The 26,824-nt window shown below is 41.1% G+C and overlaps 1 protein-coding gene across 3 annotated transcripts in view; it reads right to left on the minus strand.

Annotated features, from left to right (window-relative positions):
• DCAF1 (DDB1 and CUL4 associated factor 1) overlaps window positions 1-26,824 on the minus strand; it is a 55,835-nt gene that overhangs the window by 20,043 nt on the left and 8,968 nt on the right. For all 3 annotated transcript variants that reach the window (XR_009724511.1, XM_061346916.1, XM_061346915.1), the window contains exons 3-21: window positions 25,712-25,788; window positions 25,096-25,169; window positions 24,008-24,121; window positions 20,661-20,798; window positions 19,147-19,650; window positions 17,897-17,998; window positions 16,516-16,674; window positions 13,888-14,067; window positions 12,881-13,090; window positions 11,549-11,718; window positions 9,699-9,823; window positions 7,376-8,633; window positions 6,269-6,467; window positions 5,491-5,573; window positions 4,571-4,655; window positions 2,960-3,193; window positions 2,359-2,452; window positions 1,774-1,878; window positions 926-999 (exon numbers count right to left, since the gene is read on the minus strand). Coding sequence is in view for 2 of the 3 variants with exons in the window: in XM_061346916.1 (XP_061202900.1) it covers window positions 926-999; window positions 1,774-1,878; window positions 2,359-2,452; window positions 2,960-3,193; window positions 4,571-4,655; window positions 5,491-5,573; window positions 6,269-6,467; window positions 7,376-8,633; window positions 9,699-9,823; window positions 11,549-11,718; window positions 12,881-13,090; window positions 13,888-14,067; window positions 16,516-16,674; window positions 17,897-17,998; window positions 19,147-19,650; window positions 20,661-20,798; window positions 24,008-24,121; window positions 25,096-25,169; window positions 25,712-25,788 (3,985 nt within the window). In the remaining variant the exon portion in view is untranslated. The remainder of the gene's footprint in view (window positions 1-925; window positions 1,000-1,773; window positions 1,879-2,358; window positions 2,453-2,959; window positions 3,194-4,570; window positions 4,656-5,490; window positions 5,574-6,268; window positions 6,468-7,375; window positions 8,634-9,698; window positions 9,824-11,548; window positions 11,719-12,880; window positions 13,091-13,887; window positions 14,068-16,515; window positions 16,675-17,896; window positions 17,999-19,146; window positions 19,651-20,660; window positions 20,799-24,007; window positions 24,122-25,095; window positions 25,170-25,711; window positions 25,789-26,824) is intronic.

The following is a 26,824-nucleotide window of genomic DNA, read 5'->3' on the forward strand; positions in this document are numbered from 1 at the left end:
CTCACCTAACTGCACATCACTTCCCTATAAATTTGCCTCCCTGACATATCATTGAACCATATGCCTTGAGAGAATGCTAAAAGCTGTCATACAGCAAGAATTCAAGGAGACAGTAGTCTGACCCCAGCAACCACTGCTGCCACATACCCTGAAGTAACATTTCCAATGGCTCCTATAAATGAAAGTTTCCATTACCTGGTCCTCACTACCTTGACAACTCCAACTCCAGGAGTTACAACATGAAGCTTGTCCTCCTATAAATTCCTGACTAGCTTTTTTTTTTGTGTTTAAGGATCAGTGGTTCAGAGTATTAACTAGACAGGATTTTAAATTAGTCCATACTCAGGGTCAAGAAACTGGGTACTGGCAACATACTATTGGACAAAGAACTGGACCCGTTAGTTTAATTTTACTTCCCCCCTAACAAACAAGAAGTTTCACCCAGTAATTTTTGCTTCAAATCCTTAGCTTCTGGGATTTTGCTAGGAAGACAAGTGAAAAAGGAACAACAACAGTGATTCATAGAAAAGCTCCATGGGAAGTCCCAGGAAGATTAGTTTTCCTGGTTGATACAGTGCAAATTTTAATAGGAAATTACTGCTATAAATAGGTAAAAAAAAATACATTTCTCTATGCTTATGAAAAAGAAAACCTCTGTGCATTTTAAAATGGGAAGTGTTTGAAGAAGAGAGGCAAATGTGTTTGGAAGTTTAAGGAATCACAGGCAGAAACACAAGACTGCTGTGGGTGGACAAGAAAAAATTCACAACATATTTACCATCATCAGAACACCACCACTGCTTGGGACATGAATTTAACATTAGGAACTCCAGAATCATCACTTTCCAAGGTTTTAAGAAGAAAGTAGAAGTACTGCACTCAAACCACAGCTACAGAGCCCAGAGTGTGTTCTTAACTCCTTTACCTCAATGACAGCCAGATAGCAGTCCTTGCTGTCTGTGCACAAGTCGAAGATATTCCGCTTTACGTCAATGGTAGCTGGAAAACATCACAAAACAAACTCAGTGGTTAACTGCATGTTACTTAATGCTTGCTGAAATAAAAGATCTAAGTCTAAGAGCAGATAATAAAATTGTGGGATAAGAAACAACAGCTGAAGTGAAATAAACATTTGTAACAAACTCAACCTGTAATAAACATGTTGGAGACTGTCATAAAAAATAGCCAGGTAAGTTCTTAATCCACTCTGCAAAGTGCCTCATCCCTTGATAACACATTTATTGGCTTCTCTAAGCACACTAAACAACAGATAATCTTTCAGGATAGGCGGCAACCAAGTGGTGAGCCATGTCTCCTTTCATAGCAAACCCCACGTTTATGTCCATAGCAGCAATTAGCCTAGCTGCAGAAGCTTTGCAAGCTGGAGGCCAAACTGACAGCATTCTGAACTACCAGCATGGAGAAATGCTGCTGGGAAAAGGGGAGGGTGGGGAGGGACTTCCTGAAAAGGGACCAAAGACATCCTTGCCAAATGACCTACTATCTCAGATTATGCCCTACTTGGAAAGATGAAAGGAAAATAAAGCCAGAAATGCTGAACAGGAGCAAGTAAGACAGTCACACACTGAACAGGATATGATACTTGAACCTATTTCAGTGTTAAACCCAACTCCCACACTTCAGTCAGAGCAGGTCACAGCAGAATTTTTGTCACTCATGCGAAGGAAAGTAGGAAGTGAAGGTTACTAAGCAGAACTTTCAATAAATCTTTAAACCTCCAGACCAAGCTATTTGCTTCTCTCTTACTCTTACCTATAGGTTTATAATCAGTTGCATTAAATGTCCTGAAAGAAGAGCCAAAGGGACTTCTCATTCTCTCCTCCAGAAGGTCATCTTCATCGTCTGCCTGCAGCATAGCTGATACAAAGAAAGATTATCCCACAAATCCACCTTCCATTCATCATGATCATTAACCAACTTGAGATCAAATTAGACTCTTAAAGGAATTTTCTTTTTATTTAATAGCTTAGTAAGATCCCATTTAATGTATACTCTTCAGAGCTCCTTTATTGATACTGCAGATCACTGAAACGTAACACAGAGGATAAAATTCTTCTCAAGCATCATCAGATCTGCCGTTACACACATTTTCTTTTTCAATAGGTTGATTTTTAATCTCACAAATGAGTTGTGATATTGCTGTTAGAAAAACTGACTTCGTCAGCAACACACATAGCATAAATATCCTGTAAAAAAGAGTTCACACATGCCAGTAAGGCCTGGAGTGAGACTGGAGTGAGACAGACTCTCTGAAGCTTCCAATTTCACAGAACAAGCATCTACTTATCTCAAACCAGAGGTGATCAAGGACAGTAATGTGAAACTGAGAAGTCCTACCTCCATACATAACTGTGCCAGTATAGTTGAAGACCACACGACACTGGTCCAGTGCAGGTACTGTGTGTAACAAATGAAAAGTTCGGAGGTCCCACTGAAAAAATACAGGCTAAGGAGCAACAAACAATCAAACAACTGATTGTGTTCAAGAAACACCACTGTCACCCCCATGCAAATACGGCAGAACCAGAGCTAAATTCTAGCACCATGACCCCTTCCATGTGTTCAAACTGAAAAACCTCTTATACTCAAAATGCCATTCCTAGTTATGAGAAGTTACTGCAGTAGCTTCAAGGTTGATCTTGGGATGGGATGGGAAGAGGGCAGAGGTACCACACAATATATTACTAAAGAAAATCTCTATTGCTCTCTCTCTGTGTTAAGTATTTCCTCTAGGCTGTATGAGAGGCAGAATCTAGATTTAAGTTAGCTAGCTCTGACAGCCCCTACTTACTTCAGTGTTCACAGACAAAATTGTTGTTACCATTCATAACCTGTAACACAGCAGACCACTAATACAACTTCTGCAAACAGCTACTTGTTTATCAACATAAATTCTTTATGTCCAGCACATCATTGATCAGATTGGCCAAAAGGATACAATTTCTGTGTTGATTATGACCTCTAGCCCATTGGGATGGAAAACACCACTGATGGTCATGTTGAATTTGTCAAACTTGTGGATGGCTTGTGCTGATCTGACATCCCAGAGGACACCATCATTTAGGACAAGATCATCAGTGGGGTTAAAAGTGGCACAGTTCTTCTTGTAGTTGTTGGCAAGATCTGGGTTAAACAGAGTCAACAGCTTGTTGCCAGTCTGAATATCATAGATCTTTTAGATTAAAAAGAAAAAGAAAGATTAGTCACAATTTGTAATGTACCTGTGCCTAAGTTCAGCCCATGTTCCCCCTTCTAGATTGTTTCCAGAATCACCCCATTTCCCATTTTGCTTTTCCATTTCAAGTGAGAGCGCTCCAAAGATAAGCCTTCTCACCAGATCTTTACTTGTTTTCCACAGCTGGAACCTAGTCTCACAACATGTTTCGGCCAGTACTTAGCTTACTGCAAGTTCACTGATATATTTCAATACAATCAGGATTAGCTCCAGAAAAACTAACCCCATTATGAAAAGTGGGCTGCAAAGCTACAGTCACAAGGTACCACTTAGCCAGAAACTGTTTGGAAATGGAACTGCCTTCAGAGCAGATGGTATTTACAAACACAAAACTCCACACACTGAGGGGAAAAAAAGCCAGAAACTGTTGAAGAGGAGTTAACCTTCCTGGCAACTTGGTGAGCTTTGTCCCAACAAACTTTTGGAAGATACAAAGATAAAAAGGGCTTTAACTAGTACAAAGGCTTTATGACCATCTTCTCTGGTAAATCTGACCTGTACCATCCCTCAGAGCCTAGCCCTCACTCAAACCTGAGAGGAAAACAATCTCTAGAATTAGAGAACCAATCTGTTTACCAAATAAACACACAATACACAAACTGATCTGACCTGCAACAGATCAGAGCAGTATGTAAAATCACACATAATTTGAATAAATTCATGACAATTTCTTATGCAAATACTCTCAAAAGAGACAGTGCCTATAATGAATGTAAATTAACAGAGAACAGAAGCATTCTGAAGCCCGTGTCTGTCACATTTGCAGGTATTCATATAAAAAACTAGATTCTGTGGAAATAATTAAAAAATTTAAATACCCAAATATTAATTAATAATTAAATGGTAAATTAAGATACCCAAAAGCAAATGGCAAATTTGGGGGGCAAAAGGAAGACACTTTTAATAGGCCATTTCCCACAGCTGTTGGCTGAGCTACTCTTAACAGTGGAACTTTTATCATCATGATTACTGACGAATAAGGCAAAGGAGGCAACTTCAGGCACTGTGGGGAAAGGAGGGGAAGAAGTCCTGCATGATATGTCTCAAAGCAAAACAAAGCAAGTGCCACAACTGCCCAGAATACTAACTACAGAGGCAAGACATTGCACACAGCGTGCTACATTTGGTTTGGAATGGTCAAGTTTATACCCTTAGACACAGGGAGAAGTTATTTGACACTTTCTAAGCTTTCTTCTAAAGCCTCTTAATTCATCAGTTGCACAGAACATCACAGCACCCGGATCTGTATAAATGTTCTCTGAAGAATTATATTCTTGTCCCAGCTTCACAACCATGACCTTTGTTGATACTTACATGGGCAATGTCTGCTTTTGTGCCAATGACCCTATCCTGAGAGTGCTTGCTGAATTCCACATAGTGGTCATCAGGGAAGGAATGCCTGTAGATAGAGTCAGTAAAGAAGTAAAGGAACTGAAGATTCAAATCACCTTGGGAACCAAGCACTACCCCAACACCTCCAGCAGAGCTTTCAACAATTCAGAAAACTAAAAAAGTAGAGAAAAGGCTTTGGCAGAAAAATATCTATTACAGACACAGCCTCTACAGCAGACCAGTGAAAACACAAGCAGCAGACTAGCATAACACTATTTAGAGGACTGAGCAATGAACAGCACCTTGAATGTTCAAACACACATGCAAGCCTGGGGCGCATGAAACTTTTTATGACAGATACCCCCTAGCTGACTTAAAACAGGTCACACCAAAACTGTTGCTTACAACTAAGGCAGACAACAGTCAAACCTTATAAAAGCAAAGAACCTTCCACCCGTTTTTTTTCTTAATGAGAAGGAACAAATGCTAGTACTGAATTCACATTTAAATAGCTTTATTCAGGGCTGAAATAGCTTGTATCCAGGTCTGAAAATCTCACCAAGCCAATCACTGTGCTAGGAAAATTCTGTAACTGGCTACAGAAATATTGTCAAGATAATTTACAAACATATGTCTTTGCCTTCAGAGACAACAGTGATTCCACTTATCTATCTTGCATTAAACAGGACTTTAGGTAGTCAGAATTTGGCAAAGCTGCCTGTACCAAATAAAATAGGGAAGATACTCAACAGAGGAAAGGCAGTGTATTTTATTTTTTTCATACGAGACTTTGAGAGCTGTGCTGTACTGTTCTTCCAGGATTTGTTCTTAAGAGTTTCTGCCTATACTGAATGGTTCTTCTAACTGCAACATACCCCACAGCTGGCTCAGAGTATACCTACTTCATATCAAAGACAGACTTCATTCCCCACAATGCAGACAAAGGTTGGCTCCACGTAGCAGATGTCAGCAATAAAGATCCATCCTGTATTTTCAGTTGGGAGTGGAGGGGGAGGAAGGGAAAAGAATACCAAGGAAAAGAGAGGTTATTTTGCCTGTACATTTTAACTTACACTTACAAGATGAACTTTGGAACTGTAGCAGATTTTGTGCTTATTAAACTATTACTATGAGGATAAAGTCTAGGTATCTAATATGTGTAAGAGCCCCTGGCAGACAAAGTAAAATGTTATAGATAACAATGGGAACCATCTACGATTTTAACAGACACAAATCAGGATAATCCATGCCTGTATTTTGCTGCCCTGTGAGTAGAATTCATTCTACTTATAATGCCTTTTATTTCTTCCTAGAATCATCCCCAAAAAAATATTTACTTCTCCAACAGAGGTTATATAAACTCTGATATCTTATCTCACATTTATCATGAATAGTCAGTTTAAGCATTTTTCCACTTCCAAGCATATATATTCATTACTTATGAAGGCACACAGCCACTGTGCATCTTTTCTATTATCATGGGAAGAAAAACAAATATTAATTATAGAACTCACAGACAGAGAGCATGTGAGTATGTAACTACTACAAGCACTTTAATGACAGGCATTGCAGCCCACCCAGCAGTGCATTTTACATTTACATATCCAGATGGGCTCACAACATACTAGGGCTTAGGCTCTGAGAACTTCTAAAACTCAGAACATGTCTTTGATTACTCACCCTGGATGGCTCAAGGTGCGTGATGGCAGAATTATGGCAGTTGTAACTGGCCTCCTCCTGTCCACCAAACACATTGTAGAGTTTCAACTGCCCTGTGCAAGTACCCAGCATTAAGAATCGTTCCCTTGCAGAAAACGCACAACAGGTAAAGCCACTCTCATCCTCATTTGCTTCCCTGAACACAGAAATTGGCCGGAACCTGGAGAAGGTAGAAACACAAGGGTCAGCCAAAAGTCAGAAGTAAAACTAAAATGCTGTGTGATGATTATTAAATCCAGTCCCTAAATGTCATGTAGGTACAACTTACAGCTTTCTTCTAGGACAAGCTAAGTGCAAGTTGTAAGGCTAGTGCTCAAGTGAGTGTGTTACAACCATGTTTGCATCATTTCAGGGTTTGTTTTGCACTATTAAGTACTTCTGTTAAAGGACATCATTAAGTTGAAGCATTTTGAGTCCGTCTTCAAATCCGCATTGATGCAAAACCTGTAATGCTGTCACCTGGATAAGTAAAGACAGCCAGCAAAAAAATCTTCTCACAGTTCTGAAACACTCAACACAAAAAAGACACAATCATAATTTCCCAAAGTCATACTGGTGTCACTGTGAAGATGCTTTCATCTATGTGTCACCTTTACCTTTATAAACTTTACACTGTCTTCTAATACAACCTCAGCAAAGAAAGGCCACAGAAAAAGGTTAACAATTGTGGTGCTGTGGATGCAGCTGCAAGAGCAAAATATGGATTCTGCTGTCCTGCTTCTGTCAGCCAACCAACCTCAAGGCCATGCTACACTCTTGTGTAAAACCGGTGATAAATACTTACCTTCCAATGGAAAACAAAGAGCTGCAAGCTTCATTAGCCAATGTTGCTACTGAATTAATGTGATACTGGAAATAAAGCATGCTTTATGTACTAAGGGTCAGTATAAGAAAAACAGAACAACTTCTGAAAAAGCTTTTCAAGGCTCTCCCACTTGTCACTGTTGAATTGAAACACTTCTCTCTTCAAGGATGTTCCTCTGTGGGACTGCACAGCCTGAATCCAGGTAAGGCTTTTTGTCACAGGATACATCCTGAGAGGGGTCAAGAAACATTTTTCTTCCTTACCTGCTGAATATAAGGTGTCTATCAAAGCAGCCACCATCCACCCCTCCGTACTTCGGGAAGGCTGCCCTGCGGGTCAGCCGTGAGGTAAAGTTAGTTGGCGCTTGGCGCCTCTGTTTTGGCTCAGGACACTGGTGGGGAGTAAAGAGAGAGAAAGGGGGACAGGTGGCAACAGGGTTCTTGCAGCGGGCGTGCTGCTCCCTAAGGTACTCTGTGATTATACTGTCCAGGGTGGGTGGGGAAGGAAGGTGTCTGTCCAACTGCTTTTTGATAGCTGGGCTCTGGCTGTAGGCACCATGGTCCGATTTTTGTCGCAACACTCTGATTTTTCTGCCGTTGCAGGGAGATGGCCTCTCCCTGACAAAACTAATCCTGCCAGTCAGAGAGTTGGTGGCATAAGAGGGGCCTGGAAGAGCAAGTGGACCTTGGGATGCAGACGGCCTTGCCTGAGCATGGACAGAGGTGGCAGGGGAACCTATAGATGTGTGGCTACCCAAACGGGATGAGATGCTGTTAGCTATACGAGGAGTGCGAGGCAGGGTCACAGAAGAGGCAGCAGCGGCAACAGGGGTGAAGGCAGATGAATGAGATGCTGCAGTCATAGGTAGATCAGCCTCTTTAGTAAGGACAGATGCAGTTTCTCCTAGGCCCTTGGAGATGAGATGGTTCCGAATCAGGAGCAGCAGCTCCTTCTCAGGAAACGTGATCCTTGACTGGGCCACCACATCTGCTTTCTGCAATCGAGCCAGAGACACATCTGTGCCAATCAGCAACGGCTTCCCCGAGACACGCTCTATCAGCTCTGCAGCGTATTTGCAGAACTTGACATGCTCACTGCGCTTGTCCTGGAGCACCGGCTCCTTCATCAGCTGCTGAATTTGGCAGCTGCTGAAGAGCGGCAGTTTGCTGATGATCTGCCGGACAGTGCTGCTGCGCGAGAGCCCCACCAAGGCCTTGCAGGATAACGCCCGGATCTGATCTGCATCTGTGATTGGCATCTTTACAGACAGCAATGAGAGCAGCACTTTGATGCCATTGTTGGACTGTACCACATTCCACATCTTGGCTAGTGTGTGCTCACTGCTCTTGGGCGCCTGAGGAAGCTTTCGACGAGGAGTTCCAGAGATGAATTTGCCAATACTGGAGATCCGATTATCTGGGCCGCACACACAGTTGATGATGATTTGAAGGGCTGATTTCTGAATCTCAGCATCATGGATGAAAAACTCACCCTCAGCAACTCCAAGGATGATGCTAATACCTAGTGAAGGAAATAAATAATTTCTTTAGCACTGTAAAATGTATCTTACACAGTTCATCAGAAAAGTAAGGGTGTCTTCGACAAGTATGTGGAAAAGAGGCAATTCTATTTTCATTCTGGGAATGCCTGACATTCTGTTAATAAGTGTAAGACATATTCTACCTCCCTGGCAAAACATTTTCGTACACTGATGCTCTTCCACTTCATCACCGGTAAGCGGTCAGTCTTTCAGGGAAGGTGACCAGGCATGGCCCAGGAACACAAAGCCTGGGATACCCGGCACAGAGAAAGATGCACAGGCATGCCTCTGATTCTTACTGCAGAAAGCAACTGTCTCGTATAAATACTAACAAAGTGGAAACAGAGAAGAAAGAAGGGGACCCTGTTGTACAAGAAAAAAAACAAACAAACCAAACCAACACCCATATCATAGCTTCCAAAGGGAGGCAGGCCTGACAAAAGTTCCTGTTCATTTCATGTTGCTTCAGAAGATCAAAACCCTCACTCAAGAAAGAACTGGTGTTTTGTCTAGAAAAAGGATTTGTGCAAAATAAATCCTTTTGCCTACACCTACACTCTGCCTTTTTCTATTCTTAAAAAAATAGTTAAGCCCCAGTTAATGCATAAGCCCTAGACCTGATCCACGTACATCTCATTCATTTGCATACTGAACCTGCAGATAGCCATTAGAGCATAACTTAAACACCCCTAAGTGCTCCTCTCCCATATTCTAAGATGCAATATCCCCAGGAGAACTAAATTTCTGGGAAGTTCAGGAACCTAATACTCCCATTACAAAAGCAGATTTGCCTCCATCTGTATTTAATGAGCTCTTGAAAACAAGTGCAACTCAAAGACCATCTCTTCAAATTTGTAATCCAACCACAGTTCTAATCATGACGCAATTCTAACCACAGTCTACTCTCCCATTTAGTTGCATCCTTGACAATAACTCTAAATACATGAATTATTTTAACCCTTGTCTCACTGTGGGTGAGAGACAGCTAAAAAACATGTAGCAGAAGACAACTGATAAGTAAGTCATAAGGACCATATTCAGCTTACCCACAGTGGAAACAGTAGATCCAGCTTCATCTAACACATCCACAGGTTCTGCCAGCTGCAACTGGATTTTAGGAACCACAGTCAGGATGGCTAGTACATCCAAAGCGTATCGTACTGTGTCATTCCTGGAAGACAATAACAGAAAGACTTCTTAGAGGTATACACAGCGAGTTGTTTCAATACATAACATAGTATTCAAGCTATTCTACTCCAACAAATAGGAGTAACTCAGTCCCATCTGATGTATTTAATGAGGCCTTTTCATTTTAGCAGGTTTCACTTTTAATGGGCTTGTCTCCACAGGAGGCAGTGCTCACATGCACACCATTGCCTGCATTCTGTCAACATTTATCCCACACTACCCACAGGATCCTAAAAGCACTGTCAATTTCTGTTTATGTAAGTAAGAATGTTAAGACTTATCCACAAAAGTATTCTAAATTAAGCTTCTAAATCTAACCTAACTATACATCTTATGTGGAAAACACATCTAAAATACAGTCACAGTCAACTAGGAAGGAAGTTTTTCCTGAAGTAAAGGGGAACTGTTCAGCAGTAGAACAGACAACTGTAATAGGAAAAAGGCATCAACACAGACACCAGTTTAAGAAAGATACAGGCTTGTGGAAGATGAAAAGAGCTGTTAAGCAAGGGGCAGGAGAGCAGAATGCAAGAAAAGGGGTGAAGGCTTGTAAGCCCATGTGGGAGGGTAAGAGTTAACCCAAGCAGCAATTAGGAAACAGCTGCAGAGAATAAAAAACAGGAGAATAGAAACTACCCAGAGGAGTGCAACCTGAGAGAGGGAAAGGTAGGCAGGGGATTGCAGAAACAAAACAGATTTCAAGGCTTTCAAGTTGAATTAGGAAAGGAACTCGGGCAGGCAGGAGAAATAAGGAGGGGGGAATCCTGGTGACAAGAATACTGCTGATGACAATTAGTTACAGCAAACAGTGACTCACCAGAACATATCTCTAGAGATATCTCAGTTCACTCTGGGAAGCAGATGGCCATTAGGATAAATAAAGACTGGAAATTTGCACCCATCCTCCTTTTGAACTGGGGACAGGATCCTAATGGTATTCTATCACAGTTCCCTTTCTTTTCTAAGGATGCTGCAAACACTTGGGCAGGGAGTTTGGGGGAGAGATAACAGAACACTGCAGTGCTCCCACAGCTTGCCTGCAGCCAAGACAAGGGAGAAACTTAAAAGTGGAGCACCATAAAGTGAGCCCCCCTAACACCATGTTGAGTTTAACAGCTGGTTGTGTATCTTCTAGGAACATGAACCTGAGCAATCCACAGTAACAATCTTCAGTCTTTTTCCTGTCTTGAATACTGGCTTGTTGCATATTCACACAACTCTTCTGTACAGTTGTATCTGCTCAGGAAACTTCAAACACCAACAAATCACAGTGATACACAATGTCCTTTCAAGTCAGCTACATTTACTACATCCAAACAGACAATCCACCTCTTTCCAGGATTAAGAGATCTTGATTTCATCCTCTACTTCAAAGGTTTTTTAGTCTAACAAAAAGATGAATTATGAGGCAGAAAGTGGCACAGAACTGTGATTAAGCTTTACTATGATGCTGATTTGACAGAGATCAAAGGCCTGAGGTTTTTCTGGCTCTTCAGAAATCTCTCTCTACCTCAAAATTTTAGTCCTGCTTTCCACGGTGTTAATTTCTACAAGCACTGTGTAGCTACAGCACAGGCCCTAACAGCAGTAACCAGTATGGGCCTGTTTTAAATGCTATCAGAAAGGTAGAAAACTCTCAAAATGCAATGCCCCGCCCAATAATTGCAACTTTCTGCACTAAAATGCAGTACCACAGCAAACTGCTCACCTTGCATAGTACGTCTTCCAGTTGCACGCTATTGAAATGAGCTGGAGCATGAGTTGGACACAAGACAATTTGAGGAAAACCTCTGCTGGCTCCCAGAAGAGCTGTGCTGGACCATATTCAATCAGGAACTCCATCATCTCTACTATCTGCTCATGGGTATATGAACAGGCCTGTGGGGAAATAAGTTGGAAGCATTAGAAGAGATCACAAGGGTTACAAACCTGCACTACAATATTCTGTTACCAAGTCCCCCACTGCTGGCATTTAACCAAAAATGACATTCATGAAGAGCAGACCAGAACTGTCTGTTGCAGATTAAGTCTTTACTGTCTGGTTTATTCTCCAATTAGAAAAGAGTACAGCAACTGTCACTATAATATACGATAATAAGCTTAATATCCTTTAAGTTTCTTTGCAGTCCTACAAGGCTTAGGCTAATTTAAGAAATTACATTAAATTAAAACTCTACTTAGTATCTTTTAAGCTATTAATGTAGTAGTCACTAGATTATCGTTCAAAATGCATTTCTGCTAAAGCACTAAAAAGGCTGCAAAAAATAACAATTAGTTTCTAAGTGCTGACTACAAAACCTACTAAAGAAAAAAAAGGAAATTCCTAACAAGCATTCCTTTCAATAAGTTGTTTAAATTACTTAGGAAGGCAACAGCTTACATACTTCTCTTTAGTTACCAAAATAACTGATTTTTGCAGGAGCAAAAACCCTCTTGTGTTTTCTTATTTCAGCTCTTATATAAAAACATCATAAATTAAACCAGAAACCACAGGTGAATGTGCTCCCCTCAAAACAAACAGCCAAAATCACTTTGCAGGGAGGAAGCACAAAAAAAATAAACATGGCCAGGACAAGAATTTTCCTGACAGTTCCTAAAACCAATGGTGTATGAAAGACATTTCTGTTTTCATTATAAAATCAAACTTATTTCCAAGTATTCAACATTGTGCATTTTCTGTACATAAAGATACTGTCCTTTCAGAGATTAAAAGATCAAAAATCCCACAAGTATCAAAAAAACTCTGCCTTTAACTTAAGCTTTTGAGAGATAGAAATGGAACCACAGCAGATGAGTAGAATGTATCAAATTATTACTTAATCAAATGTATTTCAGATGAACCTTAAACGCTCTTCTGTATTTTCCTATTGCAGTTTCATTCCACAAGGCAGGAAAAAAGTACAAATAAAATCCCTGTCTCTGTAAGTTGCACACTGCCTAGTTATTCCACTGGCTTCCAAAGACATCCACATATTCCTGCAGCTTAGATTCACTTGAAAACTGCAACTACCATGTTAACAGCTTGTAACATGCTACTCACCTTGTAGGGGGGCTGTGGATGGACCAGAATGCCACCCTCAGTGCGCTGGAGTGACTGCTTCACCTGTTCAAGTTTGATAGCAAGGTGAGCCTCAAAGTATCGACGCAAGGCCATGCAGGTGTGTTTCCCAGTCTGGCGACTGGCAAAGATCTCATCATCACTCAAGAGGGCTCCTTGGTCTTCCAGGTTTAAGATCTCAAGAGTGCTTATCTTCAGGAAGAGGTTGGGTGGGAGGCAAAAGAAAGTTTCATCAGCTCACTCTTAAGGGGAAGAAAAAAGCAGCTACACTTGCACTAAACCGAACAACTTACCTTGCACACAAGACACACAAGCTCTCTCTGAGAGCTGACAAAAGTTGGCTGAACAGAAAAGGCTATCTGCATATAGCAAGTTTAAAAAGAACCATTTCCCCCTACCTATGAAGAAATCCAGAAGTTACATCAGTGTAGATCTGGAGTTAGTGTTGTGCCTAATACTATTAGGCATTACATTACACAACACAAAGTGTGCTCACACCCTGCAGTGACATTCTCAAGTTAGATATAACCTAAGCTATTAGGACTGCATATTTTTTTTGCAAATAGGCAGTATAATTTGTGCTCAAAAAGTTGTACTTCTCCTGGAACAAGGCTGGATTTATCTGCATCCAAAAGGGTGCACGACAATATCGTACATGTATGTGGAATGGTGAGAAACTTCTGAACTAACATTAAGCCACCACTGTTTGGGTAAGTACTGTTTAACCCAGTTGTACCAATAAGCTCTTCAAAGGGTAGCAAGTCTCTAGACAATAATCATACAATAATAAGAAAAATGATAAAGAAAAAGGGGTCCATGTGTACGTTGCTTAGAAAACTCATCCCACCTTTCCATATCCTGGGAAGCAAGGAGAGAAAAGAACAACCAAGCAAAAGCAAGCAAAAGAACAGAACTCTCCACATCTGCCCTCTAAAGGGTGCAAAACCTGGCATAAAATCCTGTTCACCATATAAAACTATAAGCCTTACCAGATTAACCAGACGCCGAAGGCCATCATGCCTGTCAAAGAGCTCCAGGACAGCACGGAAGGAGAAGCAAATGGAAAAGAACATGGTAGCATGGCAGCATCCAGAGGCATGGGAGCACTCCATTAGCCATAAGGTGTAGTTCACTACATCTGAAAGAACATTATGGGGGTGCATGCATACCTAGAAAACAAAATAACATTCTTGAGGACTTCAGACTGCTGAAGGAAAACTGTCCAAGGAGAATGAGGGTTCTTTAAGGGGCAAACAGACAGAGGACAAGTATCAGTTTCTTCCAGCTTGAACTGGGACATCTCAGACATGAAATAAAAAGTCCCATTTCCAGACCAGTAGAAGAGAGACCCTGTGAGACTAATAAAGGCTCTTATGTGGCAACATAGGTTTATCAATTGGTCCATTCCCTGACCATTACAGTCTTAGTGCAGTGTAACTCCAGAGAGTCCTTTTCCATGCCACTTTAAGCTATCCAAAGTATGCTTCACTACTACTAGGCAGGGAAGGAAAAGAAGTTTCCACTGAAGAAACAAAAATTCTTCTCAGCATAACAGTACCATACACAGTTCTAGCAAGCTGTGGATGCATGGAAGCCTAAGGGAATTGCAAGGATCATAAAACGCTTGACTTTCTGTGGCTAACTGAGCCAGCCTTTTTGTTTTCTCAGATGATGCCTCTGAGACGTGCAGACCATGTGTTGGAACTGCACTTTTGCATATGTTTGTTAGCTTCTAACAATGGGGAACTCGGAACCTTCTGCCAGGGTCCGTGCCAAGAGGAATAGCACAGACAGCTGAAGCACTGGCACCAGCTGCCAAATGTCAAGTGAGCAGATTTTTTTGTCTCTGCTGGTGTTGGACATATTCAAGGAATACACTGCTACCAGGTCCAGCCTTGGTTTCACTTCAAGAACAGAGGCTTGGCATAAACTACAAGACAAAGGACTGCCCCTTGAAACTTGCTTCCTCTGAAATCCAAAGACAAGAGAGGAACATAGCACAGAAACCTGCTCTACCTTGTACCTATATTAGGGATAACATCTAGCAGATGAGTCGATGTCACTATGAAACAGCTGCATGGTTTCATGACATGGCCTGAGGAGATAAAATCCTAACACTTCACCCTGCCACAGCTTTTGGTTATCCTTTTGAACAACAATGTAGGCAGTGTGTGGAATCAGGAAGAAAAAAGGAGAAAAGGGAGCATGCAGTGTTTTGTCACGACAAAGCTCATGGAAACACTAAAGCAGGTTATATGCCACCAGGATCCATCTTTCTGACATAGTGGGCAAAAAATGTGGAGGGAACATTATTCCAATTTCACCTTTATTGCCCTCATAAGTGAGATTTAATAAAGGATACAGACAGCCCTGATCAACGGCGAATACCAAAAGGTTTATGAACACACTCATACAAATGCCAGCAGAATCCATATGGACTGAGCCTTAAACAACCACTACTAGTCTAGATAGTGCTCAAGAGTGTTAAGCTGGTTAAAAATCACAACACACACTCAGACATCATCAAAAACTAGGAAGATACAAGCAGAAATGTACAGTTACCAGTTTAACTGCTTCAATTTTCAGCTAAAAAAAACAAACATGAAAAACCAAATAAACCCCCCCAAGCCCCTAGACAATGCCAGGGACAGGCCAGGAATGCAAAGCTATCACTCAAAGCAGAGCAGAGCTGCAAGGCTTTAGGCTACAACTTTGCAGTTGCTTTGAATGTTAGAGCATGATGTTCCCATATGTGAGTACTAATGCTCTCAAGCTGAAAGTTCATCTCTTTTTACTTGGCATGGTAGCAACTTCAGAATAAAGTGGATCAGTTCATAACATGTAAGTGCTGCTGCCAGTACAAAAAATAAAGAAACAGAGTCAGTGTTTAAAATACCTGGGAAACTGAAGCTTAAAGGTGTACTGCCAGTATCAGCCTGTCTAAAGGGATCTTGCTGGAGGAACACAGCTGAACTGAGAGGAGGATTTCTTTTAAGACTTTTTTCCTATGTTAAAATATGAGGTGAGGAACTTCACCTTCATGGTCAGCTGTTTTGACACTGATAAGCTCAGGCCACAGAGAACTTTTAGTGTCATTTAGTTTGATTTCCTGAACAATTCAGACCAGACGCGCACTGGTGTTCTGCTGCACTCTAGCAGCACCATAGAGGCTGTGCTGCTGCGTGGAATCTGACTTGAGGTACGTGTAACACTGAAGCTATCCACATTGGGACCGTGCATGGAGAAAACACAATATTGGGTATCCATTGGAACAGCCAGGAAAAGAAAGGCAAATGAGAATGGGGGAGGCTTTTTGGTTTGGGTGGGGTTTTCTGAAGAAAATGATGGAACAGTAAAATGAAAAGAGAGATAAAAGTATTGAGACAATGCTGACAAGACAGAGATCTTCTGTTAACTCCCTAGGAACTGAAATCCAAACTCTTGAAACAAAACACTCAAATACACCATTATTTATATATACCTACTACCTGCACATGCCAAAGTCTTTATAGATTTACTTTTTAGGTTAGAAGTTGCTTGTTCGCTGTTTGAACACAGGTAGAAACCCTGAGAAACAACAGAAACTGCTGCTGTTACAGTGAAAGCATGCCTCTTACCCTCTCCATGGCATCTTGATTGTAAGACAAATAATACAAGCACATGGAGACCCCTGTTGCTGCCATGGAAGGACGAGGAATCTCCAGCAACTTTTGCACTCCTCCATGAGCAACAAACTCCGTTGCAAACTTGTTGTGCAGCAGCAATGATGCCAAATGCTAAGGAAGGATAAAAGCAGATTAGACTGGGATTCTTCAAACTGTCATCAATTCCATCCCCCACCCCACAGAAAAACAGATGGCAGAAGAAACACATGCTCTGTGCTTTGTTCACCTTATTTCCTCCTCCAATTACATCTAACTGCAGAATGTAGTATTTATCCCAACAGCAAGAGCAAAAAAGACACCATAACTTTGTATTGCACATCTTGAAATAATACAGGACAAGCAGAGCAACTTAGAAACTATCCAATTGGCCACCTTAAGTCTTCTTATTCTTTTCATACTTACTTGCCATTATCACCAAGAAATATTTAAATTTGCATTCACAGTTTGTAAATGCCACATTGCTGGCAGGAAGAATGCTACAAAATAAAGTTTAAAGGCTATTGTTAAAACCAAAGTCTGCAGCTGCACTGAAGTTTACTACACACTCCTGTATTACCAACACCTTCAGAAGGAACAGGAAGAACTGTAAGAAGTAAGTAACAAGGAACAGTAAATCCCACTCGCTCCCAGCTGAAATGACCTACAACTTTGGTAGGAACACTGCTCCTTGTAAGTAAATTCTCAGACAAGCGACAGTGAAATGAGGAGACAGATGATGCTTGGAGGATCAGAGGCAGAGAAGTTACCATGACATATGGAAAGAACACACAGAAAAATACAACTTGTGCTGCTGCACTGCAGGTTTGGCTTGAATAAGGTTATTTTTGTGGTTCTGTACCTTGGCGAGGTAACCTTAAAGACTAATCACACAAAACTATCGTATTTCAAACATTAAGCTCAGAGATGTCATGCTGGGGCTTCTGGGAATAAGACACTTATGCTTCTTACCCCCCACAAATGTCCTATGAGAAGAGAAGCAGTGGAACAACTCAGGAATGCTGTCTAAGGGCAACAGGGACACAAGCATTTGATCAAAAAAAGAATTTTCATCCTCTTCATTTAGGCAGATGGGAGGAGAAATTAATGGCACCTCCTGCACAAGTAAGATCTTCTCATCCCTTCCCCCCCTTTTTTGATTTTAAATACTTGAGAGCTACAAAACCAAAACCACAATGCATTTAAGCTGAGTGAAAGCCAATTCCAACTCTAGGGAATGCACACAGGCCTAAAGAAGGTGAGCACTTGCCTTTGCCGCAAGCAGTAGACATACATTCAATCCTTTTACAATGTTTATGATCCATTTTAGACCATAGACATTATGAAAGTAATTTACCTTAAGGGCCTCAAAAGTGAGCAGCACATCGTTGGTTTGCTTCAGGTCAATGTAATACATCATCAGGTCCCTTGATCCCAGTTGCATAAAGATGGGTAGCAGCTGAGAAAAATAGTGGGAGACTAGCTGAATGTTTCATGGAAAATACAAGAGCTCTTTCGGTTTTTACTCTCTAAAACCCCCAATTTTCCCCTATTAGCAGATACCTGTTATGAGAGGTCAGTGGTAACCAGCTCCATCCATAGGAAGCAATAAAGGTTAACAGACCTCTTGTAATACATCTGCTGACTGCAGCAAGGTGCATGACAGCTGCCACACGGAAATCTTAAGACTCTCCTTCAAGTGCGGCTATGGCAAATCCACACAGATACCACCCTGGCGATAGGTTCCACTTTCCATCTGTGCAAAGACAACTACCCAACAACTGAACAGAAAAAACAGGAGAGCAGGGCAACAAACCAAAACCCTTTGCATAATTCTTTGTGTAACAGCTTTATAGTATTAATTCCTATTTTTATATCCTATTATTGCTGGCATATGAAGTAATCCAGTCAGCATGCAGGGTATTAGGGGGATAATGGTTTCTTTGGCTCTCACAGAAGCAAGGCACACACGTGCACGTATAACGTATATCACAAAGCAAAACTGTGTTGCTTTGTTCTATTTCAAATTAAGCTAAACCACCTAAAAAAAAGATTAGGCAGGAATAAAAGTGGCCTGCAGACCTATGCTAACTTAAGTTTATGGTTAAGAGAAAAAAGGAAACACACTTTGGTAAATCTGGCACTGCTCAACTACTTTGTCCATTTAAGTAACAACAGCCCTCAAAAATATCTGCATAACATCATAACTCCTGCAGAGCTTAAACCACTATTTCCTCAGACTTTTAACTGCAAGAATCTCTCTCATCCCCAGAGGAATGATGTCTGTAATTTCAAAGTGACTTGCCCTGTGCCATCTAAACCATCACCAAATTTAACAGAAACCAGGAATAAAATACCTACTGCCATGCTCCAACTACTAGACCACACACCTGCTGGGCTCCAGTTTGAGTATTACCAAGTAATACTGAAACTAATGACTTCACCAACTGGGAAGTCATCAACAACTCCACACAGGTTACCGATCTCCTTCGTATCAAGCAACATCAGAGTGATATGAGAGTTCTGCAAGTTTATCTCCACAATACCACTCAGTTTTGTCAGGAGAACTCAAGCACAGGGTGCTTCCTCCCACCTTCATGTGCTCACCTCTTGGTACTCCCCTAAAGGAGTCAGGTACTGAAGAATTAGCCTCTGCTCTATGGCGGGAGTCAAAGGGTAAAGTGTATAATTAGTGCCAATCACCCACGGGGACATTTCTGACCAGCTGCTGTTGGACAGTTCAACAAATATCCGCTCTGGTTCTGAAGTGGAGAAGCCCAGCTTCTGCTTGGCCTTCCGGAAGCCGTCTCTTTCATTCTGTTTCCCTGATTTGCTTTTTCTCAGTCCTCCATCATCTAGCTTTGTAGCAGAGTTTACCCTGCTACTGGTCTTATGACTTGAATCAAGATGAAAGGAGATATCCACATCACCAGTAACTTCTTCTTGCTCTCCATCTACTGCCATCTCCCCGTAATCCATATCCACAGCTTCTTCATCTAGAGGCAGCAGAGGCTCTGATGGCACTTTCCGAGGACTGGGACGCTTGTTTTCTTGTTTTGTAGTCATTTCAGTCACCTGGAGCTCTCGTAGCCGCCGAAGCACCAAAGCCACCTGTTTCACAAAAGCAGCATGCATGACAACACACTTCTTGCTTTGGTCATGCAACTCACACTGACTATATTTTTTGTTCTTATCATACAACCAACCCTGCAGCATAGAGTGTAAGTAAATGCTGTGGTGTACATTTGCCCAGAGAAAAAATGATTTCAAAGTGAATAAGAAAAATCCAATCTGTTTTGCTACAGCTACTTTCATTTGAAAGTATTTGCACCTCATCTCCTGCATGAGAAGGAAGTGGTTTAAAGCCATTAAAAGCAGATGAGCTATATTGATGCTAACAGAATCACATACCAGTCTGCACCATCCCTCCATTGTCTCTGCCTAGCCTAAAGGCAACATTCCCTTTGAAAACAGAAGCTTTGACAAATTGCAGGTCCACAGAGCCTAAGGTCATGCTTTTACTTATAAAAGTTTTATCTGTGCAAGAATTAGGATTCACCTATGCTTCCACACACTGTACACTGTCCTGGGAGACAAATTTGGCTACCCTACTTTCCAAAAGTCATCTCAATTGCTGGTAAACATCATACAGAATCAACACTAAACTGGTAATAGGTTTAGTATTGAAGTGAATGAAATCTCATATTAAGTTGTTCCCATGTTGATTTACCTTTCATTTTAAAATCCCTGTCTGGTACATAAATCACAACATGTGACAGTTATAGATGTAAAGCTTCTGAAAATGTTTCTTTAAGGCAGCTACGAACATGAGTCCCATTAAAAAGCATTATTTGCCTTCTTTCCTAGGTTGCCAGTAGTCTTTTTAGCACAACTGGTATAACAGAATAATCACACTGCGTGCCCCAAGCTCAGCAAATGGGGGAAATCAGTCAGGAAAGGATGGAAAGCACGAGTTACTGACTCGCACAGATATTTTAACAACCACTGTAAGACCTATATACTAACTCATGTATGTGAGCTCCTCACAGATAAAATAATTAAAACCCAAACAAGGTAAGGAATCTGCCCTCTAAAAAGGAAAGTGATGGAGAGATCATTACCAGCTGTGAGTTCTCATCCCTGTAATTTGCGGCAATATCTTGGTTTTCCATAGCTCCTCCTAATAGCCCCGTTGCATACGTCCTTAGTGGCTGGTCAGCCTCTCGTGCCCACTTAAAGAGATTTTCAACTATGCCTTCCTAGAATGAAGAAAATAAGAAAGCAATTCAAATAGTTATATTCCATTTTTAACTTCTCAGTCCTAGGGAAAACATCTGTTGGTAACAATTCTCCCCATCTCTAGTAATGACCAGGCTACATTTCCTACCCATCATCTAATTAAGTAAAAATATATGAAACCAGAAAAAGAAATAAATTAACATTTTAAGCTGCATAAAACTATTGCCAGGCATAAGATCTTTGGAATCAGGATTTGCATACCTGCAACAGTGCTTCTGAAGAGGCTTCTGAAGAGTCAACCTACTGCCTAGGAGGCAGCCACACACTACAGGTATAAATGGATGAGTTGAAACAAACAAGCCCAAAGCTCCTGTTGGTTTCACCAATATGGAATTATAGAATCACAAAATGGTTTGGGTTGGAAAGGACTTTGTTGTGGTTTAAGCCCAGCCGGTAACTCAGAACCATGTAGCCACTCGCTCACTCACCCCCACTCTTCTTCCTCTCCCTGCTCCCGAAGGGATGGGGAGAATTAAAAGAATGTAACTCCCAAGAGCTGAGATAAGAACAGTCCAGAAACTAAGGTATAACATAAAACACTACTGCTACCACCAATAATGATAAGGGAAACACCACGCGAAGAGAATAGAACTGCTCACCACCCGTCGACTGATAGCCAGCCCAACCCAAGCAGTGATTTAACCCTTCTGGGAAACCACCCCCAGTTTATGTACTGGGCATGATGTGCTGTGGTATGGAATACCTCTTTGGCTAGTATGGGTCAGGTGTCCTGTCTCTGATTCCTCCCAGCTTCCCCTCCTCCCTGGCAGAGCATGAGACTGAGAAAGTCCTTGGTCAGAGTAAACATTACTGAGCAACAACTAAAAACATCAGTGTTATCAGCATTGTTCCCAGGCTGAAAGTTAAAAACACAGCACTGGAACACAGGAGAAAAATGACTGCTATGCTGAACCCAGGACAGGCTTTAAAACCATCTAGTTTCAGCTCGCTGCCACAGAATGGGTCACCTCCCACCAGACCAGGCTGCTCAAAGCCCCATCCAAGCTGGCCTTGAACACTGCCAGGAATGGAACATTTACCACTTCCTTGAGCAACCTGTTCCAGTGCCTCACCACTTTCACAGTAAAGAACTTCTTCCTTATACCAAACCTGAACTTACCCTGCTTAAGTTTAAACCCATTCCTCCTTGTCCTATTGCTACAGTCCCAGATGAAAAGTCTCTCTCCAGCATCCTTATAGCCCCCTTCAGATACTGGAAGGCTGCTCTGAGGTCTCCACGCAGCCTTCTCTTCTCCAGGCTGAGCAGCCCCAACTTTCTCAGCCTGTCTTCATAAGGGAGGTGCTCCAGTCCCTGATCATCCTCGTGGCCTCCTCTGGATAAATCTCCAACAATTCAGCAGATTTCAAAGAACCCATATTGAACTGACACCAAGTAGAACGGAATTTGGCTAAATCTTACCTTTCACTAAAAGCTTACTAAGGATAAATTGAAAAGTCTTAAATGAGCAAGCTACCTGGTGCCAAAAGGAACTCTTTATACTAATGACTACTCACTAGCCAAAAGAACAATTCTCCACAATGTTTGGGAAGGAGAGAAATGCATGCAAGTATACCAATCTGTACATATGAAGATCTTCGTGTTAAATATGGTTAACAATTTTAATAGCAACACAATCTGCAGTGTTCAAACACAGGCTGCCAGGCACCTTTTCTTAACTAGGCTGGATAAATGTTATTTAAAATCGAAAGCAGTCAATTGAAAAGACAATGGTTTAGAATGAAAGATTCCTTTTTTACCTCATTTTCTCTCTCTAAATCATTACTGGATGTTGAAACATCACACAACACATCATTATCGTGACACGAACACTGCACATAATTTGAATCACAGGTACAATACAGTAAAAAGATCAATTAAAGGTAATAAAACGTAACATTTCAATGAGAACTCTCAGCTTACAGATTTTTAAAGAGTTGCCTGTTATACATTTAAAGAAAACTGTATTATTATTTAAATGCTCTGAGACATCATTAAAAAAAAAATTAAGCTGATGAGACACAAGGTACCATGGCCAGCAGAGGGCCTCTTCCCGGCCAGAACAGCACCCTCTTGAGCCGGATCCCTGAGCTACCCTGAAATCTGCATACATACAGGAACCCAAGGGGCCATAACAGAACTCTCTATATTCATAGGACCAAAGAATGGTTTGGGTTGGAAAAGACCTTAAAGTTAATTTAGTTCCAGCCCCCTGCCATGGGGAAGGGACACCTTTCACTAGATTTGATTGCTCAAAGCCCCATCCAAACTGGCCTTGAACACTGCCAGGCATGGGGCAGCCACATTATCAAGTCCAAAGAACAGTCCTTAAGCATAAAACTTAAGTGAAAAACACTTTCAATTTACACAGACATTTAGTCTGAAAGAAACCTGTATCTTCTGCAAGTGGGGAACAACTGCCTTGCTAATTTTTTTGGATTAAAACCTTGCAGCCTTAGCTTCTGGACAGATCACAAAGACCTCAAATTAAATTCAATCCTTCACAAAGGGAGCACATTATTACTTCCTTTTATCATGCTTTAGAATTCATAACAGTAAAGAAATTAATTTAGGCTTTTGTATAAAGCACTGCCTGATTTCCAAACTTCAGAAAAATATTAATTTTTAGATGGGGAAACTGTGGCTCAGAAGTGAAATGTACTTTCTCCTCACTTTCAACCCTCTGTGCATTCCTTAAGAAAACCACACTTGCCAACACAGAGAAGACCGATTCAGCTGTCCATCACAGCTCCAGATAATCCCCACAAAGCATGTGGATTTCAGACTGCTTAGTTAAAGTATGACTTGTTTATCAGTTCGCTCTAATACTGCTATTGCTCTGCTGTAGCTGGGGATTACTGGACAAGACTCCTACAGCACGTCTGCATGCTCTGTACAGCCTGTGCCATTCTCTGGCCTATAAAATAATTTGAATGACATTTCCCAAAACTTTACACTAAGTTCCAGCTCCTCTGTTTGAATCAGTCCTGTTATACCTTAATAGATGTGAAATACCCAAGATTTGATCAGTTGAACATGCCAAGATCAAAAAGCTGTGAACAGATTGTCTCACAGAGACAGGATTTTAACGTGGCTTTTTACCAGTTTCTCTTACGGGAAAGACCACCGTAGTGCATAATTCACCAAGATTAAAAAACAGGCCTTAGATACCTTTTCCTGAAAGACAACAGCTGTTTCCAGTCCTGGCATGATATCCAGAAGAAGTCTGCAGGCAGCAGTGTTTAATGGAGGTTCTCTGCTTGTCATCACATAAGCATTCACTAGCTAGAGAAGATCAGGAACATAGGTTTGAAATCCAACTCTGAACAAAACCAATGCAGTGAAAGCCTTACAACTCCCCCAGCAGCAAAATGATTAAGTAAGAAATGTCAGTATGTAAGCCCTGGATTTTAAGATGACCAAACCTTAACCTGCTCCCCCCAGTGCCACAGAAATTTAAATTACTTCTCAGAGAAACAGGCTTCCCCTCTGCTGTGCACCAACTAAATACCTAACTTGAACTGATCTGTAAAGACAAGTGCCTATAAAAAAATTGCTGTTTGGTAATAGTGCAAACACAAAAACGCAGTAGCTAAAAAAGTCAACATAAAACCAGCACATTTTTAATGGCATCTATGTTTGCTTATCACTTGCAGTTTAAGATAGAAAGCTACGTGCAAGCGATCTGTCAGAATCTCACAGCAATGTCTAGTGCTTGCAGGGATGTGAGGCTACCAAAAATTCTAGCTAGTAACTCGTGTTAGAGTACAGCAATGCAAGAGGGAAGTCAAACTCTTGCCTTCTAATTCTCTGTATGAGTCTTCTAGAGCTGACATACTCCTCTGCTCCCACAGGCAGTCCAGCATTTCCAAATATTCTGAGATAAGGCATTGGAATTAGTGGTATTAATTTCCCCTACAGAAATTAATTATGTTTTTAAACTTGTATTAGAGGAGCTACGGTCATTTTTAAAGAGATTCATAAGCCTTGAGAAGAGCTAATTCAATTGTTGCTACACACATTCCAGCACTCCTGAACAGCTCATGAACTTCCCCTTCCACAGTGGCAAATCAGTTGCACTTCAATCCATTTTAAAAACCACAGCTACGGAAGAACTATTCCTGACAGCAGGAAAATAAATATTAAATAAGTAGTGAGGTTAACCAGCACAGATTAAACAAAAATGATAAGGTGATGTCAGGGACTCAAATCGTAGAGCAACACAGAATTGACAGATAAGAGCTCTAGGGCAAACCTACCGCGTTCATGAAATCATCGTTCTTGAATAGTATCCTCAGTAAGTGACCAAGCATGCACTCTGGGTCTGCTCGACCTGTGGGAGAAACAGGAAAAGACTTAGCCATCTACCTCAAGATGTCAAGATTAATACTGAACTGCTATCTTCAGATTGGTTGTAGAATATTCTAGTTAGCCAGACCTCTCTCAGAAGGAGAATTACAGAAGAAATCATATGAATTACTCACTGACTTAGCATTTTTTTTTTCTAGCAGGCATTCCATCCCTAGAATGCCTACTAGTCAAAGCACAACGCATTTTAGTGGTCCAATGGCATCAAACTGTCATTTTCATACAGTGAAGATGCAGATGTCAGGCAAACTGTTCCAGTAACTTGTAAATAAGTCACCTCCAAAAAAAAAAACAAATCCAAGGATAACAAGATAAAAAGCATCACTGTCTGTACATAAAAACTGCCCAATATCAGCACTACAGCACAACTACCCAGTGCAAAAGCAGTTTCAGACCTTGATCAGCAGTAGGTACATTCAGGGTAAAAATTTTTTACACTTAAACATGAATTACTTGGTATCCATTATGACAGAGTTAGTGCTGCCAAAACCATTCAGGACATCTTACCTGGGTGTCGGTCATCAAATGGGTCTGGGTCACCTTTCCGATACTCTTCAGTCTCTTTCTCAATCAGCTCGGACATTCTGCAGAAGGAATGACATCAAATGAGCAGAATTCACACTGGATATTCTCCTAGTGCACAGCTCCTCACAACAGCCTATCTGTTAAAGTGCTATAAAACAGCTCATCAGCTTTCATTTGAACAGTATTCAGTGCCACTAGAGGAATTCAGACTGTTCACAATAGAGGGCTGAGAAAAGAGACTTGCCACTAATATCTCATTCCCCCCACTGCTGTTCCAAAACACACTGAACCCGTGTCAACATACCAGTGATAACACAAGCATGATACTCTGGGTGGCCAACACCTCTTAATTACTTATGCTAGAGTCCTGGTGATGTTCTGTGACACAAATTGTAGAGAACTAGAGTAAATAAAGGGCTCAAGTAGTACTTTTCAACACCGCATAGTCTTTCTTTTGCAGCAAATCAAGTCCTGAAGAGGCAACTTAGTCCCCTCTCCTATTCAGTCTGTGCAGGGGCACCTGCTCAAACTGCCTACACAACTTCTTGTTATTTATGCATATTATATTTTAATAATACTGTGTGATAGTAAAAGTATTTAATATTTAATAGTGTTGTGTAATCTCTATTCAGCATATCCCTTCAGCTCCATCAAAGCTCAACTTTTTAGCATGTGTCAGTTACTGTAATGGGTAAGACAAGGAGAAACTCAGCCAGCTCCCTATTCATAGACCTTCAAAATACATTAAATGCTCTCCAGACCAGGAAAAAAAAAAAATGAAGGCTGTTTAGAAGCTATACCCTCCCTTAAAATGAGAAGCAGCCTCATCAGACACAAGAAATCCTATGCTCCGATTCATTTAGAATGGGCAGTAGGGGAATTTATTATTTTTATTTAAACAAAATCAAGAAGAGGGAGATTATCTCATGGTCAAGCAATAAATAATTCCATACTCATCCCCTGTCTTTCTCCATAAAGTGTTACAGCAGAAATATATGCAGTTTGAGGGGAAATAAGGAGCAATATTCAATAAACAGTAGCAAATTAAATCTTATTTCTTTGGTATAAGACCTGATTCCCTCCCTCCTACTGAAA

Source organism: Neopsephotus bourkii, unplaced genomic scaffold, assembly GCF_033783945.1.
Source record: "Neopsephotus bourkii isolate Nb327-2 ecotype Australia unplaced genomic scaffold, CSIRO-AGI_Nbou_v1 NB_284, whole genome shotgun sequence".
NCBI lineage: Eukaryota > Metazoa > Chordata > Aves > Psittaciformes > Psittacidae > Neopsephotus > Neopsephotus bourkii.